Source organism: Dreissena polymorpha, chromosome 12 (genome assembly GCF_020536995.1).
Source record: "Dreissena polymorpha isolate Duluth1 chromosome 12, UMN_Dpol_1.0, whole genome shotgun sequence".
Classification (NCBI taxonomy): domain Eukaryota; kingdom Metazoa; phylum Mollusca; class Bivalvia; order Myida; family Dreissenidae; genus Dreissena; species Dreissena polymorpha.
In genome coordinates, this window is record NC_068366.1 from 20329896 (window position 1) to 20349448 (window position 19553).

Below are 19553 nucleotides of genomic sequence, written 5' to 3' on the forward strand. Positions count from 1 at the left end.
CCCTCAGAACAGTCCATTTATCAATGATCAATATCTTCCCAAATTCCAGAGCAGAACTAAAAATAGATTACTGAACCAGGTTAAACAAGGGAGATAAATACTGCAAAATCATGTACATGTTGTATTTCTTTCAGCTATTAATTAGTTGATAGGCTTATCATAAGTGCTAATGGCTAAAACAGTTATGTTAATTATGAAAATTCTGTGAAAAATTACATAATACAGTTAATATTACATAATAATGACATAATAAAACCAAACTTTACTTCACAGGTCACAAATGTTCTGACCAAATTTCATGAAGATTGGGCAAACTATAGTGTTAACAAGATTTTACTATAGCCATATATAGCCATATAAGGAAAAATGCCCCACCCCTTGGCAGCCATGTTTTTCAAGCAAAGGTTACCATTTTTGAACTCATCCAAGATATCATTGGGACAAATCTTCTGAGCAAGTTTCATGAAGATCTGAAAATAAATGTGGCATCTTGAGTGTTAACAAGGTTTTACTATAGCCATATAAGGAAAAATGCCCCGCCCCCTGGGGGCCATGTTTTTCAACCCACCGGCATCATTTTCGAACTCGTCCAAGATATTATTGGGATGAATCTTCTGACCAAGTTTCATGAAGATCAGACAATAAATGTGGCCTCTAGAGTGTTAACAAGATTTTACTATAGCCATATATAGACATATACGGAAAAATGCCCCGCCCCTTGGCAGCCATGTTTTTCAAGCAAACGTTACCATTTTCAAACTCATCCAAGATATCATTGAGACCAATCTTCTGAGCAAGTTTCATGAAGATCTGAAAATAAATGTGGCCTCTAGAGTGTTAACAAGGTTTTACTAAAGCCATATAAGGAAAAATGCCCCGCCCCCTGGTGGCCATGTTATTTAACCAACCGGCATCATTTTCGAACTCGTCCAAGGTATTATTGGGATGAATCTTCTGACGAAGTTTCATGAAGATCAGACAATAAATGTGGCCACTAGAGTGTTAACAAGATTTTACTATAGCCATATAAGGAAAAATGCCCCGCCCCTAATGGCAGCCATGTTTTTCAAGCAAACGTAACCATTTTCATTCTCATCCAAGATATCATTGAGACCAATCTTCTGACCAAATTTCATGAAGATTGGACAATAAATGTGGCCTCTAGAGTGTTAACAAGGCAAACATTGACGCCGCAAGAAGGACGACGGACAAAAGGCGATCACAAAAGCTCACCATGAGCACGTTGTGCTCAGGTGAGCTAAAAATAGTTGCATTTGAAAATGTTTCCTATGTGTAATGAATTAGAGTTTTGACAAAATATATGTGTAGTTTTTCTAGTTAAGTCCTTGATTTTCAATAAAATCTATTTAAATTTACATGAGATTAACTTATGACAAATGACACTGCAATTATTTTGATAATATTATCAATTTAGCTATTCAGAATATGGTTAAAACACAGAGTTTTAATATATTCAAAAATCCCATGCAATGATAGTGAAATATTTTGATATGTATCTCAGTAACTTTGGCTTACTGCAAATCAGGGTCCCATACAAAAGGACTATATTACTCATGAAGTCACACTGACAACGGAAGTACCAATACAATGTATTGCATTTATAATCGCATATTAATATGGCAAATTTAGATAGAATATAGATAAACTGGACTATGTTTCTAGGTCCCTAAATAAATACACATTAGTTTTAGATTTACAAATAACTGTGCACATACAATTTTGTTGTTAAAACAAGCCATCTTGATGAAGTGGGAATCTATAATTCAGAAGGTCACCATCCTGACCAAACAATGATTTTCAATCATTTATTTTAATCTCTTAAAAAATTATTTTCAATGATCATTTATAAGACCAAAATTATTTTCAATGATCAATTTTAAGACTTCAAACAATTATTTTCAATTATCAATTATAAGAACACAATGATTTTCAATGATCAGTTTTATAAGACTTAAAACAAAAACTTAAAATTATCGATTAGAGACAATAATGATTTTCAATGATCGATTCTAAGATACCATGATTCTAACACTGTTTTGACAAATATCAATATCAAACAATGATTTCCAACAGACAATTTTAACTGTGAACCATGAATTTCTAGCATCAAGTTTAAAACGTTGTTTATTCTCCACAAGAGTCCATGTTGGAATTGAACTCCAGGTCATTTGAGTACATAACATGTAAAGCTTTTCTATGGCAAGGATCAATTTTAAACGTTGTCTTTTCCCCACAGAGTCCATGTTGGAGTTGAACTCAAGGCCATGTGAGTACATAACATGCAAAGCTTGTCTATGGGTTACACCTATCTACCACATATAGTATGCCTCACCCTCTGGGGGCTTTTGGTACTGTCCCTGGGCGTCTGAAAATACCGGGCTGTTTAAAACGCATTGCCAAATATCCCACATAGACATTTCTGGCATTTTATGTTTATTATAGAATTGCTAAATCTATAACCCCGAATCACTTAAGAACACCAACTTAATTAAAGAAGAAGTCAATATGTTTAATTAGTACATGGGGGCAACATTTGTTACATTATTCTTAAAAGTACATGTAGAAAAAGGTTTAATTCAATTTCAATGATTTATCCAAGACTAAAACATAAAAAGTGAAGAGTTTATGAAACAATTTTTTTTGTTCTTCAATTCAAAGCAAATGAATGTAATTTCATCAAAATACTTTTGCCTCATGTATACATACATGAAGGAAACCATTTTGAAACTAATCAATGTGTAATGGAACCATGACTTCAATATCAGCAAATGGAAAAGGGCAAATCAATGTCCCAGTACCTCAAAAGTGAGGGCATACAAACTTAATGTATTTTAAATATTAAAAAAATGTTCATCTAATATTACTCTTAAACATCAAAATAGAAAAAAAGAAATGTTACACAGCTTTGAAAAAAGAATCTAAACAGTGCATCATTTATAAAAACAAAGAAAACTGTTGGAAATAAACGGATAATATATAATATAACACCAGCCCAACATACCGATGCTCGTCCATCTTTGCTGCTTCCAGAACCACCACGCTTTGACTTCTTTCCCTTAGCATCACCCTTGTTTGCTGCAACAGACACACAATAATTGGAAACATTTCCGTACAGTTTGCATGTTTTCTATAGAATATAACTGTACTGAAGCAATACATTTGATAGTTATAAACCGTACTGTTTGAAGATGCTCTATGACTCTTTTAGGGCGAGGTTACAATAAATGCATAACAAGAGCACCGCATAACTGGTGCCAACGCTCGGCTGCGGGTGCAGTTTTGAATAAATGAAAGCTTGTCAGATTTTTTTTTTTTTAGAGGTCACAGTGACCTTGACCTTTGACCTAGTGACCCAAAAATGGGTGTGGCGAGTAGAACTCATCAATGTGCATCTTCATATAAAGTTTCAAAGTTGTAGGTGGAAGCTCTTTGATTTTGGAGCCAATGTTAAGGGCCGAGCTGGCTATGACATTACCTCCGGTTTTCTCCGAAAACAGTTGAGCTAAAAATTATACTAACTAAATAACAAACAACAAAGTAAAAATCACTGCTAATTGGTCAACAACATTGCATGGTTATAATAAAATAATTTTGCTTCCTTTATTCTTTCTTAAATCAATTTCACACTTTATGTTTATGTAATTTGATATTCTACAAATAATTGAATATACTAACCCAAATCAGATTTGTGATCAGATTCATATTGAATCGTATTATATTTAATAATATTATACTGCTAAATGTGCAACCCATCAAATCAGTCCATAACTGTGACAACTTGTCACAAAATACACCCTTGTAAAGGTCAAGGTTACATTGATTCTAAGTAAGAGAGCAGATACCAGGTTAATTAGGCAAATCTTGGATGATTCAAGAATCAAGGCCCATAATTTGTAAATGCTTCAGACAATCTAAAAGGTTAGCATTTTGGGCTGAGGTTTTATGCACACACACCATAATTCAGGTAAAATTCATTGCTTTCAGAGATCTTAACTGGTTGTCAATATTTTATGCCCACAAACATTGTCAACAAGTTTGGTGATGATATGATAAAATCCAGAAGAGTAAGAAAGCGGAGCCGGAGCCAAGAAAATTTTATGCATATTTATGTTTATTCAAAATTTAAAAGTGTTTTATGCAACATGGCCAGTTATCAAATTTGGTATAGATATAACTATGACCACAAACACTATCACAGAGTTTCATGATGATAAAATTAACAACCTTTGAGTTAGAAAAAAAACAAGCCTCTTTTGGAAACTTTTAATAACTCAGTGGCCATAATTCAGAAGTCCTAAAAGTGATACAATGCATACACGTATCATAGTGAGAAAAGAATAAATATTCATAGTGTAAATATATGTAAATTGTGTAAAAACAAGAAAATAATAATAAAAAGTCATAGTGTAAATATATGTAAATTGTGTAAAAACAAGAAAATAATAAATATTCATAGTGTAAATATATGTAAATGGTGTAAAAACACACACACACACTTATCTGGCTCAGTACATATTTGTGATGTATTTGTGCAGACATCCATCTACGCACAGGTTCATAAGTGCAATAAGGAATGTTTGTGCAAAAAATAAATCCCTCGGCAAGCTATTTCAATTTCCACAAAGCCATATAGCAGCCATGAAGCTGTTTTGGCAGAGTGAAAAAAACAACCTGACCAAGCAAAGTATCAAACAAAACCATTAGCAAACTTTGAGCAAAAGTCTTCATGACAAAACTAACATGATTTATTTGATACTTTATAAATGAGGTACGACACTAAACCCTTTCCCAGTCAGAAGCAAACTGTAAATGGCTTTTGCAACCAGCATAAAACCAGAACAGCCTGCGAGTAACTCGCAGTCTGTTCAGGTTTTATGCTGTTTGCTGCCCATCAGTATCTTAAGGTTGAAAATGAAGCCTTTAAAACTTGATTCTAGTAAAGAAGATTTTAAAATTAATTAGATTTTCTAAGGGACGAGAAATGTACAAAATCTATGGCATCGCCATATATTTTACACTAGCACGAGCAAAGTCAATACATTTCAAGCCAAGTGTAATAGGCTTACATTGATCATTGGACACTGAAAATCAATCAATGAAACACAAAAATAAACACAATTTAAAACTTTTGAATAAAGGAAATAAAACAATTTGAACTGTTATAAAAGTGTAAGACATCATGTCAATACATACGTGATGCAGAATCTATTTGATATGAGGAATAAGTTAGTGTGTAACATTCGAATATTGTTGGAGATATCCCACATGGTATATTGATGTTGACCGGTTTGAGGAAAAAAATTCTCATCTATTGTAATATAGTGACATTGAAATTCCATACACAATCAACAACAAGATGACTGCGAAATAAAAACAAGAGCACCACATAACGGGTGCCACGCTCGGCTGCGAAAGCTTGTCAGATTTTTTTTTTAGAGGTCACAGTGACCTTGACCCTTTGACCTAGTGACCCAAAATGGGTGTGGCGTGTAGAACTCATCAAGGTGCATCTACATATGAAGTTTCAAAGTTGTAGGTGGAAGCACTTTGATTTTAGAGCCAATGTTAAGGTTTTAGCACGACGCCTACGGCGGACGACGAGCTGGCTATGACAATAGCTCGGGTTTTCTCTGAAAACAGCCTCGCTAAAAATAATTTATTTGCGACATAGCAATGCAACATATTTTATATGAAAAGAGCTTTGTCAGCAAAAATTGGCATTATTCCATATGCTGCCGGCACAGCTCCCAACCAGACTGTGCATTTGTGCAGTCCGTTCAGGAGCTACCCAGTCCGCAATTATGTCAAGCAAGTATTCCCTTTCCTGATATGCCCTAAGGCACATTTTCCGACACTGCAACTATAATGAATCTCAGAGGTTGCCATGACATGGTGGACATATTGAGTCCACCAAGCAATCAAGAAGGCACGGGTCAATCCCCACTGTGGGAGCTTTTTAGGGGATTTCCCCAAAGACACAAAGTACTGGTTTTACCCAGGAGCAGACTTTAGAGTGTTTCAATCAGCCTTTGTCTTTTGATTCAAATAAAACTTGATTTAATAGGTTTGAAGTATCAGAGTATACAGATGCAGAGGCTATACTGTCTAAATGAGTCTTAAGACCCATTTTTGCATGACGCAACCCAAATGCACTTACAAGCTCTTGACGTCGACCGCTTTGGCTCCTCATCAGGGTTGATGTCCTTGAGAAAGGTGAAGGCCGGGATGACGGCGTGACCTTTGCCTAGCGTGCTGGCCACTTCCTCCTCGTTGTTCAGCACCACCAGCTTGACGTACACGTCCGACTTGGACGTGTTCATCTGGATACTCGCCAGGTGGTCCTCCGTCACCTTCACAGAGTATCTGCAGGAGCAAATATATTAATGTCATTTACAATACAACATTTAGGATTAAGGATTGATTGTATCGAGGCAACCATTTGTTTTTATTTACCACTAAAATCTGTCCTTTCTGATCACCTAAGGATGTTTTCTCTAGAATTGTATGTGAATTGATTGGATTGAAGCAATCATATCAGCCTCGATCTGGAAAAACGGGGCTTAATGCATGTTTTTAAGGTGTCCTCTTAGATAAGTCTTAGATCAGGGATGACAATTTTGGCTTTTGATGTATTTTTTGTTTAAATGAAGATAACACTTTACACACAAACATGAAGCCCAATTGTTTTTATTAACCAATCAAATCAGAACAGATTATTTTTCAACTTGATTCTTGATTTCCAAGTTTCAACTGGCCCCTTCATAACAAAGGGTACAATGCCAGACATATCTTAATAGGAGCGGAAAGGCCCATAATTCCTTTCAGGGTCCACAGAAACCTATATCTCTTAAACAGATCCAGCAAATTGAAGAACAATTTGTTAAGCCTTGATGTGGGAAAACTGGGCTTAATGCCTCTGCCTCAACAGTTGCACAAGATTAACCTGTGCAGGCGTCTCTTTTAAATAGATTTTCATTTTAAAAAGTCTCTTCTGATAAAAAAAGCAAGTTTAGGCGGGAAGCGAAGTCCCTGATTAATATGGGTTGACACTTTAGGCATATGCATTAAGCTCAGTTTTCCTAGAACAAGGAAAGCAGATTTCAACCTTTAAGGAAATCAGCTCAAATGATGCGACCCACCTGAATATGACGTTCTTGCTGTTTGGTATATAGTAGTCTCTGATCTCCTTCACGGAGAAGCTGCTGTTCATCTCGCCTCGCTGGGGGGCGGGCAGCGGCGACAGGGAACCAATCATACGCATGCGCCAAGTACCGGTCTGCAGCGGGTGCTCTGTCGTACGGGCCTCTGCTACGAACGTGTACCCCTTCTGTAATGCGAGGGATTGGGAATTCGGTATTTAAGATTGGTTTATAAATAAATTTGCTATGAATTGTGAATCAATCTAAAACTTTTTATCAATGCTATAGTAAGACTGTATACTAAGGTCAGAGCCTAGGCAAATAACAAGTCTTTTGTGAAACTAATGCATCAAGTTTCTCTGTTTACATGGTACGTTAATAAATCTGTCATAAATAATGAAATAAAGCCTTTTTTATCCATGAATGGATTAAAAGTTCTTTTTAAGTAATGAGAAATTTGTAGAAGTATAGAATCACACAAAATGTGTATATGAACCCTAAACATAAATACAAATATATAACCTTTTACAAGTAAATTATAAGAATTACAGATGTGTGTATGAACATTAAAAAAATTAATACATCATATCCCCAGATTTTTTAAAAATATAATTAAAATCTAGATGCCTGGACATACCCTATTTTTCTTGTACACATAGGGTGCCACCTTCTGGAAGACCCTGGGTATCTCTTCGCCAGTGTCATTGTTGATTACACGCAGCATGCACGTGTTGATGGGCACGTACAGCTTTGGAACAGCCAGCATCTCTTCCATCACATGGAACACCTCCCTAGTGTAAGAATGAAATATGTGAAACATGTGGTGGTTGGGGTATTAAATGGAACACTCCCATGTCAAAAATTGTGGTTGGGGTGGTGAATTGAACACTCCCATGTCAAGAACAGTAGGAAGGGTAATAATTAAAGAAAAACTTCCATGTCAACAATGGTGGTTGGGATTATAATTGGAACACTCCCATGTCCCAGGTATGACTGTTAATGTTTTTCAACAGTAACACTCATTTCATAAATCTACGTCTTATTCCATTTTCTTCTTCTTTTTTTCCATATATTTTTTCTGCTTACACTGACTACAATAGGTGAGTGTTCATGATTATGGACATAAAAAACAACTTCTGGAACAACCCAGAAAAGTATCCACAGAAAACAATTTGGAGGGGAGGGATGGGTCTAAAATATTCATTGTAAAAGAACGCAAGCAAAATTACTCAGACACACAAATATGGGGATGGACACCAAAACACACCAAAGACTGGTATAATCTTATACCTTTTCTCTTTCCTTAAATTGCTTCGAGAATAAGAAAGATAATACAACAAAAAGGGAGAGCACCAACCTGAAGACGACAAACCAGTTGTTGGGAGACTGATCGGGGTACTGTCCCTTGTAGTCGTTGTAGGAGATCTTGTTCCACTCGTCCTTGTGGAACGGGTACTTCACCATCAGGTCTGGCTCCATCTTGAACATGTTTCTGAACAAGCAGAAATATTTACACAATTAAATAAGAACAATAATTTTCTCCCATGAATGTGTATGTATGATGGCATTTTTTTGTGTTTTTTTCCCGCAGAAGCAGCATAAAAAAACAAAGTTGGTACAACTATTTGCTCCCATACATTTTTCTCCCCGCAGAAGTAGCATAAAGAAAAACAAAATTAAGTTGGTACAACTATTTGCTCCCATGTATGTAAGTAGATGATGGCATTAAATGGTGTGTTTTTGGCACGTTTACATGAGCTTACTTGAAAAACATTATTTAAGTAAATAAAGAATTGAAAAAAAATTATTTCAAGGATACATATGAGTTAAGTCGGTCTAACAGATAATGTACTAAGTATACTCTCATTATTTTTGTATACTTTAAAAAAAGTTTTTATTATGTTTTATCAATGTCAAACAAATTCAAAGCAAATCAATGCAAAGCCATTGTTGCACCAAAATCAAATATCTCAAACTAAAACAAACTTTTTCCCCCAAATAAATCATGGATGATTGGGATGAAATTTTTCAACACAAATCACAAATAAAAGTAATTTCTTATGTATGAGAGAAGCTTACATCTCTAGTGTACATTTTAACCTTAGCAAAAACACAGTTGAGGCGCAAAGTGTCGTCCCTGATTAGCCTGTGCAGACAGCAAAGGCTAATCTGGGACCACACTTTCCACACAAGTTTTAAGCCACATTTCCCAGAGGGTGACTCATAAGTAAAATTCTCTGCTACCTGAACAAGAACAGTCAGAGGTTTACCTGAACAAAAACAGCCCGGGGTTTACCTGAACAAGAACAGTCAGTGGTTTACCTGAACAATAACAGTCAGGGGTTTCCCTGAACAAAAACAGTCAGGGGTTTACCTGAACAAAAACAGTCCGGGGTTTACCAGAACAAAAACAGTCAGGGTTTACCTGAACAAGAACAGTCAGGGGTTTACCTGAACAAGAACAGTCAGAGGTTTACCTGAACAAAAACAGTCCGGGGTTTACCTGAACAAGAACAGTCAGGAGTTTACCTGAACAAGAACAGTCAGGGGTTTACCTGAACAAAAACAGTCAGGGGTTTACCTGAACAAAAACAGTCCGGGGTTTACCTGAACAAAAACAGTCAGGGGTTTACCTGAACAAGAACAGTCAGGGGTTTACCTGAACAAGAACAGTCAGAGGTTTACCTGAACAAAAACAGTCCGGGGTTTACCTGAACAAGAACAGTCCGGGGTTTACCTCAACAAAAACAGTAAGAGGTCTAACTAAACAAAAACAGTCAGGGGTTTACATGAACAAAAACAGTCCGGATTTACCTGTCTGCTACCTGAACAAAAACAGTCAGAGGTTAACCTGAACAAAAACAGTCCGGGTTTACCTGAACAAGAACAGTCCGGGGTTTACCTGAACAAAAACAGTCAGAGGTTTACCTGAACAATAAGTAAAATTTTCTGCTACCTGAACAAAAACAGTCAGAGGTTTACCTGAACAAAAACAGTCAGAAGTTTACCTGAACAAAACCAGTCAGAGGTTTACATGAACAAGAACAGTCAGAAGTTTACCTGAACAAGTACAGTCAGGGGTTTACCTGAACAAAAACAGTCAGAGGTTTACCTGAACAAGAACAGTCCGGGGTTTACCTGAACAAAAACAGTCAGGGGTTTACCTGAACAAGAACAGTCAGGGCTTTACCTGAACAAGAACAGTCAGAGGTTTACCTGAAAAAAAAACAGTCAGAGGTTTACCTGAACAAAAACAATCAGAGGTTTACCTGAACAGTCAGAGGTTTACCTGAACAAGAACAGTCAGGGGTTTACCTGAACAAAAACAGTCAGAGGTTTACCTGAACAAGAACAGTCAGGGGTTTACCTGAACAAAAACATTGAGAGGTTTACCTGAACAAGAACAGTCCGGGGTTTACCTGAACAAGAACAGTCAGGGGTTTACCTGAACAAGAACAGTCAGAGGTTTACCTGGACAAGAACAGTCAGGCGTTTACCTGAACAAGAACTGTCAGGGGTTTACCTGAACAAGAACAGTCTGGGGTTTACCTGAACAAGAACAGTAAGGGGTTTACCTGAACAAGAGCAGTCAGGGGTTTACCTGAACAAAAACAGTCAGAGGTTTACCTGAACAAGAACAGTCAGGGGTTTACCTGAACAAGAACAGTCCGGGGTTTACCTGAACAAGAACAGTCAGGGGTTTACCTGAACAAGTACAGTCCCGGGTTTCCTTGAACATGAACAGTCCAGGGTTTACTTGAACAAGAACAGTCCGGGGTTTACCTGAACAAGAACAGTCCGGGGTTTCCTTGAACAAGAACAGTCAGGGGTTTACCTGAACAAGAACAGTCCGGGGTTTACCTGAACAAGTACTACCTGAACAAAAACAGTCCAGGGTTTACCTGAACAAGAACAGTCTGGGGTTTACCTGAACAAGAACAGTCTGGAATTTACCTGAACAAGAACAGTCCAGGATGGTCCGGGTTGCCAGGGTCTAGGTTCTGCTCAATGATGGCCCAGCACTTCTGAAGGTTCTGCTGCACCTTCAGGTTCTCCTCGGAGCCTGGCTGGCGTGCAGCGCGGATCTTGCGCACCCAGTAGCCCTTCCACTGCTTTTGCAGCTTCACAGTTGCCACCTGCTCCTCTGTGGTTGCTTGTCTGCAGAATTATAGCGGAACAGGATAGTAAAAAAAATAAGGAACTGACCTACTTCAAAAAAAGATTTTTCTTCATGTAAATCAGTATGGAAAACAGTTAAGCAGTCTCAAAAACAGGAAACCAGTATTTTTTTTACATAATTTTCCAGGCAACACAGTAACCAGACAATGAAAAACAATCAAGCATTCATAAAAACAGACAACTGGTATTTTTCAAACAAAATAGTAGCCAAACAATGACAAACAATTTTGTTTTAATTACATACCACCCAGAGATTAAACAAGAGGGCCAAGATGGCCCTAGTTCGCTCACCTGAGAGGAGTTGGTTCATTCAATCTTAACCAAACGTCAAACTTGAACTAGATATTGTCCAGACAAACATCCTGGTCAAGTTTCATCATTATTGAGCCAAAACTCTGGGGTATGGAGTGTTTACGAGGTTTTTGTACGATTTGACCTGGTGACCTATATTTTGACCCCTTATGACCAAACATCAAACTTTGCTTACAAAATTAAATATAATGACCAAGATGCATAAAATCTGAAACAAAATTGTGACCTCTAGTGTTTTTAGGGATTTCGTATAATATAATGAAAATTTTGACAAAATTATGCGATTTTGCTCATTATCAAACTTGACTGAGATCTTGTGGCCATAAAGCTTCTCAGCAACTTTGATAAAGAATGCTTGAGAAATGTGAATGCTAGAGTGTTTACAAACCAAATGTGGACAGACGGACGGCGGACAAAGACCAACCCTAAAACCTCACCTGAGCAATCAGGTGAGCTAAAAAGTGTTTTTTTCACCGATCTGAGCCATTTTCCACCTTATTCGAGATATCAATAAAACCAATGTATTGACTAAGTTTCACGATGATTAAGCAAAAAAATAAGACTTCTAAAGTGTTTACAAGGTTTCTCTATAGTCATATAAGGAAAACTGCTCCACCCCACCTTGGCGGCCATGTTTTTTTACCGATCAGGACCATTTTCATACTCATCTGAGATATAAATAAAAACAATCTTTTCACCAAGTTTCATGATGATTGGGCAAAAAAATGTGACTTCTAGAGTGTTCACAAGCTTTTTTACTATATAAATATAAGAAAAACGGCCCCCCCCCCCCCCCGGCAGCCATTTTTTAACAGACTGGAACCATTTTCGAACTCCGATATCTAGGAAGCAAATGTTCTGACCAAATTCATGAAAATTGGGCCAAAAATGTGACTTCTAGAGTGTTCACATGTTTTCACTATATACATATAGAGAAAACTGCCCAACCCACTGGCAGCCATGTTTTTTCACCGATCTGGACAATTTTCGAACTTGTCCGAGATATCAATAAAACCAATCTTTAGACCAAGTTTCATGATGATAGGGCAAAAAATGTGACTTCTTGACTGTTCACAAGCCTTTTTTACTATATAAATATAAGGAAAACTGCCCCGTCCACCTGGCAGCCATGTTTTTCAACGGACCAGAACCATTTTCAAACTTAACTCACGTATCGAGGAAACATATGTTCTGACCAAATTTCATGAGATTTGGAGCAAATTTCATAAAGATTGGACCAAAAATGTGACTTCTAGAGTGTTGACATGTTTTCAAGATATATATATAGCGAAAACTGCCCCGCCCCTTGGCGGCCATGTTTTTTTAACAATCTGGACCATTTTCGAACTCGTTTGAGAAATCAATAAAACCAATGTTTTGACCAAGTGTCATGATGATTGGGAAAAAATGTGACTTCTTGATTGTTCACAAGCCTATTTTACTATATAAATATAAGGAAAACTGCCCTGTCCACCTGGCAGCCATGTTTTTCAACGGACCAGAACCATTTTCAAACTTATCTCACGTATCTAGGAAACAAATGTTCTGACCAAATTTCATGAAGATTGGACCAAAAATGTGACTTCTAGAGTGTTGACATATTTTCACTATATACATATCGTGAAAACTGCCCTGCCCCTTGGCGGCCATGTTTTTTTACCAATCTGGACCATTTTCGAACTCGGCCGAGAAATCAATAAAACCAATCTTTTGACCCAGTTTCATGATTAGGCAAAAATTGTGACTGTTTACAAGGTTTCTCTATAGCCAAATTAGGAAAACTGCCCCGCCCACTGGCGGCCATGTTTTTCACCGGACAAGACAAACATTTTGACACAGTTAAATGGAGATTGGGCATGAAATGTGACTTCTACAGTGTTTACAAGGATTTTCTTTTTTTTTGACCTAGTGACCGAGTTTTTGATCCAGCATGACCCAGTTTCGAACTTGATTGAGATATTATTGGGACAAATCTTCTGACCAAGTTTCATGAAGATTGCACAAGAAATGTGGACTCTAGAGTGTTTACAACCAAATGTGGACGGACGGACGACGGACAAAGACAGATCCCAAGAGCTCACCTGAGCAATCAGGTGAGCTAAAAAACAAACATAACAAAAAAACGTCGGAGACGGGTGATGCTCCCCAAAGGTTTTTTGTCACAAAATTGCACTTTATATTCAGATAAAAGGAAACATCTTGAGGGCACAGTAGTTGGGGGGACAAAATTTTTTTTTATAGAAAATTTCAAAGGGCCATAACTCTGTGAAAAATCATCCGACCAGAACCCGCTGATAATATGCACATTTTCTCTTGGTAGTGAAGCTTCCCATAAAGTTTCATTGAATTCCGGTCATTAGTTGCTGAGAAATAGCCCGGACAATAATTGTGCACAGACGGACACACGGACAGACGAAGCGGCGACTATATGCTCTACCCAAAATAAATTTTGGGGGAGCATAAAAATGATATATTATGACTTTTCCTTTCAGATTTTATTTCAAAGGAAAGTGCGTGAACAACATACCTGTTCTCCCAAGAACTGCTAGCTTTCTCTGTTTCACCTGTTTGTAGAATAAAACATGTTCTCATATCGATGCTTCATGGAAAAAAATTAATTCGTACATTTTAAATATTAAGCACAACTAACATCTACCAGTGCAATTCACTTTGCCATTATAAAGAGGGGGTAATCACGTGATAGTCAAGATGGCTACTTTCATGTCGAAGCAGGTATTTTTCTAAGTTTAATATCCTTTAAATGCCGCTCATTTTCTAGCCATGTGAGCAAGAAAGTTACTGGTGTTTATGTCGTGTTTATATTGGCTCTTTATCATGACTTTTCTCGCTGCGAAATTTCTAAGCGGGATGACCTAATTAGAGCTCCACTAAGAAAATTTGCGGGGAGTAAAGTCTAGATATAAACCGAATTTTAATACGAAATAAACACTGATCACATCTTTACTGATATGGCTGGAAAGTGAGCTTCATTTAAAAGTTAAACACAAGTAATAAATGGTATACAACGGCGAAAAATAACTGTCTCGTCATGGACGTCCCCATCTTGACTATCACGTGATTACCCCCTCTGTTATAGCATGCAATTATAAATAAAAAATCCATATATGACAACATCCTTGTCTAGGAATATCATTGAGTTTAAAGCCCCAAGCAAATATGTCTGTCCATAAGGTGACACTACTTTCTAAGATTTTCAAGCATTAAAAATCTAAATAAACATTGACTTGCAACAAAGATTTTCCAAACAACTACAGTTTTTTTCCTCAACTAATACTATTTTGGGTCACTAGAATTCAAAAAATGATTCACAAATGGTCAGTCTTTTCATGCCTAGCTTAACATGTCATCGAAGTCAACAATCTGTAAGGCCATATATTATATACAGACTGCCTTGATTAACATCTATATCTATTGATATTAGTCCAAATAAAAAAACACTATTTATAACACCAGTATAATAATGCTTTTTTCAGTCAGATTACATTTTGAGCGTTAATGTGCTATAACAATAAACTGTCTAGCTGTCAAATTTTAGTAAGTCACCATTTATGATACCTTATCCAAGGAAACAAAAAACTTGCAATATGGAATATAGAGTATTTATTTATAAACGTGTGTTGTCACATATAAAAATGAGCCATGCACTGGGAAAACCAGGAATAATGCTAATGAAGTCCCATATTAGCCTGTGCAGTTTGTAGGCTGATATGGGACGACACTTCCCACCTGTCTAGACTGGTTTTTTGTTTGGAAGAGAATTCTTTCTTGAATAATTCCATAAAAGCGGACAGTGTTGTCCTTGATTATATAGCCTGTGCTGACTGCACAGGCTTATCTGGGACATCTGTATGCACATGAATTAAGCCCTGTTTTCCCAGGGGGAGGCTCAAATATACATGAATTCTGTTGATGAGCAATTAAATGCATGATGTATTCGATAATGATACATTCTGTAGTTACTTTAAAAAAAAACTTCCCTGCCTTATCATGTTCGCCAAGTTTTACTATTGCCAGGCACCAAATCCCACCTGTTTGAGAAATAACTAGAACAAATGCTCAGAGCATTTTTAATGAAGGTTGTGCACATATTAATTGCAGTTAACCAACAAATGTTCTTATTAAGTTTCATGAAGATTAGGCAATGCATGACCCAGTTTTAGACTTGGCTGAGAAATCATTGCACCAATTGTCCTGACCTAGTTTCATGATGATTGGAAATAAATGTGGCAATTGATAAGCTCACGTGTTTTTTCTTTAACATCATGTAGTGACCTAGTTTTTTACCCAAAAGACCTAGTTATAATCTAGGCTGAGAAATAATCTGGAGAAATGTTCTGACCAAGTTTTATGAAGATTGGGCAATAAATGTGGCCAAAGATTGTTGGCATCTTTTTCAAATCTGACCAGCAGACCCAGTTTTGACCCCAAATGTTTTAATTTGAAACCCAGTTTTTGACCCCAATTGTTTTAATTTGAACAAGTGACCTGGTTTTGAACCAGCATGACCCTATTTCAAACTCAGCAGAGTTATAATTGGAACATAATGTTCTTATCAAGTGCAATGAAGATGCTAACATTGCAAATGTTGACTTTCAACACACAACAGACAAAAGGCAATCACAAAAGCACACCATGAGCACATCTGTTGAGCTAACAAAAAGATGCTTTCAAACTACCATGTTAGTATATGAAATATACTTCAAAGCTGCATGTACTATATGTAGGGTGGTGAAACTTCAAGCATTTGTTATAGGTATGCATAATAATATAATATGAATTCATACAAATGTGAAGAGAAGGTTTAATGCAGGTGCGTAAAGTGTAATCCCAGATTAGCCTGTGCAGTCTGCACAGGCATATCAGCCCCAACTCTTCTGGCTTTCATATTTTTTGTTTAAAGAAAGTCTCTTTAAAGCAAAAAATCAAGTTTAGGCGGAAAGTGGCGTCCCTGATTAGCCTGCGCAGACTGCAGGCATTTACACACATGCATTAAACCCCCTTTTCGCAGAGCAAGGCTCATATTTATTGGTTACATACCCTCAGTCTGGGCTGCAGGTTCTATAAGGGAAGCATGCAGGGAGAGAAAACAACATATTACACATTAATATATGCAAAATTATGGAACGGTAACATTAACGCCATTCTAGTACCCAAAAATAACATGGCCCTTATTATAATCACGGTTAAACAAAAATCACAGGCACACAAATTGTAACTCACAGCACTGACAATTAGGTCCGCCATCCCTCCTATGATCTTATTTAACGATGTTATATAAGAGCAATAATTAATAAAAAAAAATATTAAATATAAGTTTACACAAAATCAAATTATTATGTTGAAATGAACATCTAACAAGAGGGCCAAGATGGCCCTTGTTCGCTCACCTGAGAGGAGTCGGTTCATTCAATCTTTACCAAATGTCAAACTTGACCTAGATATTGTCCAGACAAACATCCTGGTCAAGTTTCATCATTATTTCATCTGCGAGTCATGACCAATGTACCTATGAAGTTTCATGATCCTAGGCGTAAGCATTCTTGAGTTATCATCCGGAAACCATTTTTCTAAGTGAGTCACCGTGACCTAGACAGCCATTGTGTGAATACGTTTTTTTTGGCACTGTGACCTTGGCCTTTGACCTAGTGACCTGATAATCAACAGGGGTCATCTGCGAGTCATGATCAATATACCTATGAAGTTTCATGAACCTTGGCATAAGCGTTCTTGAGTTATCATCCAGAAACCATTTTACTATTTCAGGTCACCGTGACCTTTGACCTAGTGACCTGAAAATCAATAGGGGTCATCTGCGAGTCATGATCATTGTACCTATGAAGTTTCATGATCCTAGCAATAAGCGTTCTTGAGTTATCATCCAGAAACCATTTTACTATTTCAGGTCACCGTGACCTTGACCTTTGACCTAGTGACCTGAAAATCAATAGGGGTCATCTTCGAGTCATTATCAATGTACCTACGAAGTTTCATGATCCTAGGCAAAAGTGTTCTTGAGTTATCATATGGAAACCATTTTACTTTTTCGGGTCACCGTGACCTTGACCTTTGACCTAGTGACCTGAAAATCTATAGGGGTCATCTGCGAGTCATGATCAATGTTCCTATGAAGTTTCATGATCCTAGGCCTAAGAGTTCTTGAGTTATCATCCAGAAACCAGTTTACTATTTTGTGTCATCGTGACCTTGACTATTGACCTAGTGACCTGAAAATCAATAGGGGTTATCTGCGAGTCATGATCAATGTATCTATGAAGTTTCATGATCCTAGGCATAAGCATTCTTGAGTTATCATCCGGAAACCATTTTACTATTTCGGGTCATCGTGACCTTGACCTTTGACCTAGTGACCTGAAAATCAATAGGGGTCATCCGCGAGTCATGATCAATGTATCTATGAAGTTTCATGATCCTAGGCATAAGCATTCTTGAGTAATCATCCGGAAACCATTTTATTATTTCGGGTCATCGTGACCTTGACCTTTGACCTAGTGACCTGAAAATCAATAGGGGTCATCTGTATGTCATTATCAATGTACCTATGAAGTGTCATGATCCTTGGCATAAGCGCTCTTGAGTTATCATCCGGAAACCATCTGGTGGGCGGACGGACCGACATGAGCAAAACAATATACCCCCTCTTCTTCGAAAGGGGGGCATAATGAGAAAACTGCCCCACTCCCAGCAGCCATGTTATTCAACTGACCGGAACCATTTTTGAACTCAACGCTCGTATCAAGGAAACAAATGTTCTGAGCAAATTTCATGAAAATTGGGCCAAAAAGGTGACTTCTACTGTGTTCATATGTTTTCACAATATACATATAGAGAAAAATGCCCCGCCCACTGGCTGCCATGTTTTTTCACTGATCCCGACCATTTTCAAACTCGTCCGAGATATCAATAAAACCAATGTTTTGACCAACTTTCAACTGGCGGCCATGTTTTTTAACGGATCGGAACCACTTTTGAACTCAACCAAGATATTATTAATACAAACATTTTGACAAAGTAACATGAAGATTGGGCATGAAATGTGACTTCTACAGTGTTTACAAGGATTTTCTTTTTTTTGACCTAGTGACCTAGTTTTTGACCCGGCACAACCCAGTTTCGAACTTGGCCGAGATTTCATTCATTGGGACAAAGCTTATGACCAAGTTTCATGAAGATGGGACAAGAAATGTGGCCTCTAGAGTGTTTACGAGCAAATGTTAACGGACGGACGGACTGACGACGGACAAAGACCAGTCACAAAAGCTCACCTGAGCAATCAGGTGAGCTAAAAATCTTTTGACATGTATATTTTTTTAAAGCATCAAGAAATGTTTCACAATTCAAATCTTTTAAAATAAACTTTTAGCACCACAGACTTTAGCATTTTTATCAGAATTATGATTTTAACATCCCAACTGCAATATTGTTACAGCTTTCCATCCATCATCAAGTCAATCTAATGTGATTTTGATGTGTAAGGACCATGTCATTTGAGGTACTGTATATTGTACTGAAAGCCATGTGGGCTTACCAATTTGTTGTACATGAAGCTACAACAGTTTGAAAGGATGCACATTTACATTAAGCGGTTTAGGCAACTTATTTTTCTGCATTAAATAAGCATTTAATACACTTGAAAAAAGAGATCAGTGCCTTTACTTATAAAATATTGCGCTTTTTATTTTACAAAATGCAGAAAAGTTCTGAAGTGTACACATAGCGTATTACCTTAAACCTTTTTATTTTAGATCCATTGCATAAAGAGCCGAATGCTTATTTGAATCGCTCTCGAGTCTGTTTCTTGGAAACTTAAACCAGTACTTGTTGACTTAATAATGGGGTAGATCTAAAGAATAATCCCACAGT

At 37.2% G+C, this 19553-nt stretch overlaps 1 protein-coding gene across 28 annotated transcripts in view; it reads right to left on the minus strand.

Annotated features, from left to right (window-relative positions):
* LOC127853932 (androglobin-like) overlaps window positions 1–19553 on the minus strand; it is a 171806-nt gene that overhangs the window by 15993 nt on the left and 136260 nt on the right. For 26 of the 28 annotated variants that reach the window (XM_052388785.1, XM_052388787.1, XM_052388789.1 and 23 more), the window contains 8 exons: window positions 16710–16730; window positions 14179–14215; window positions 11115–11318; window positions 8518–8652; window positions 7798–7951; window positions 7161–7348; window positions 6179–6384; window positions 3023–3096 (listed from right to left, as the gene is read on the minus strand). In XM_052388785.1, the coding sequence (XP_052244745.1) occupies window positions 3023–3096; window positions 6179–6384; window positions 7161–7348; window positions 7798–7951; window positions 8518–8652; window positions 11115–11318; window positions 14179–14215; window positions 16710–16730 (1019 nt within the window). Of the gene's footprint in view, window positions 1–2353; window positions 2387–3022; window positions 3097–6178; window positions 6385–7160; window positions 7349–7797; window positions 7952–8517; window positions 8653–11114; window positions 11319–14178; window positions 14216–16709; window positions 16731–19553 lie in introns of all 28 variants that reach the window. The other 2 variants (XM_052388770.1, XM_052388775.1) reach the window with 2 other exon arrangements.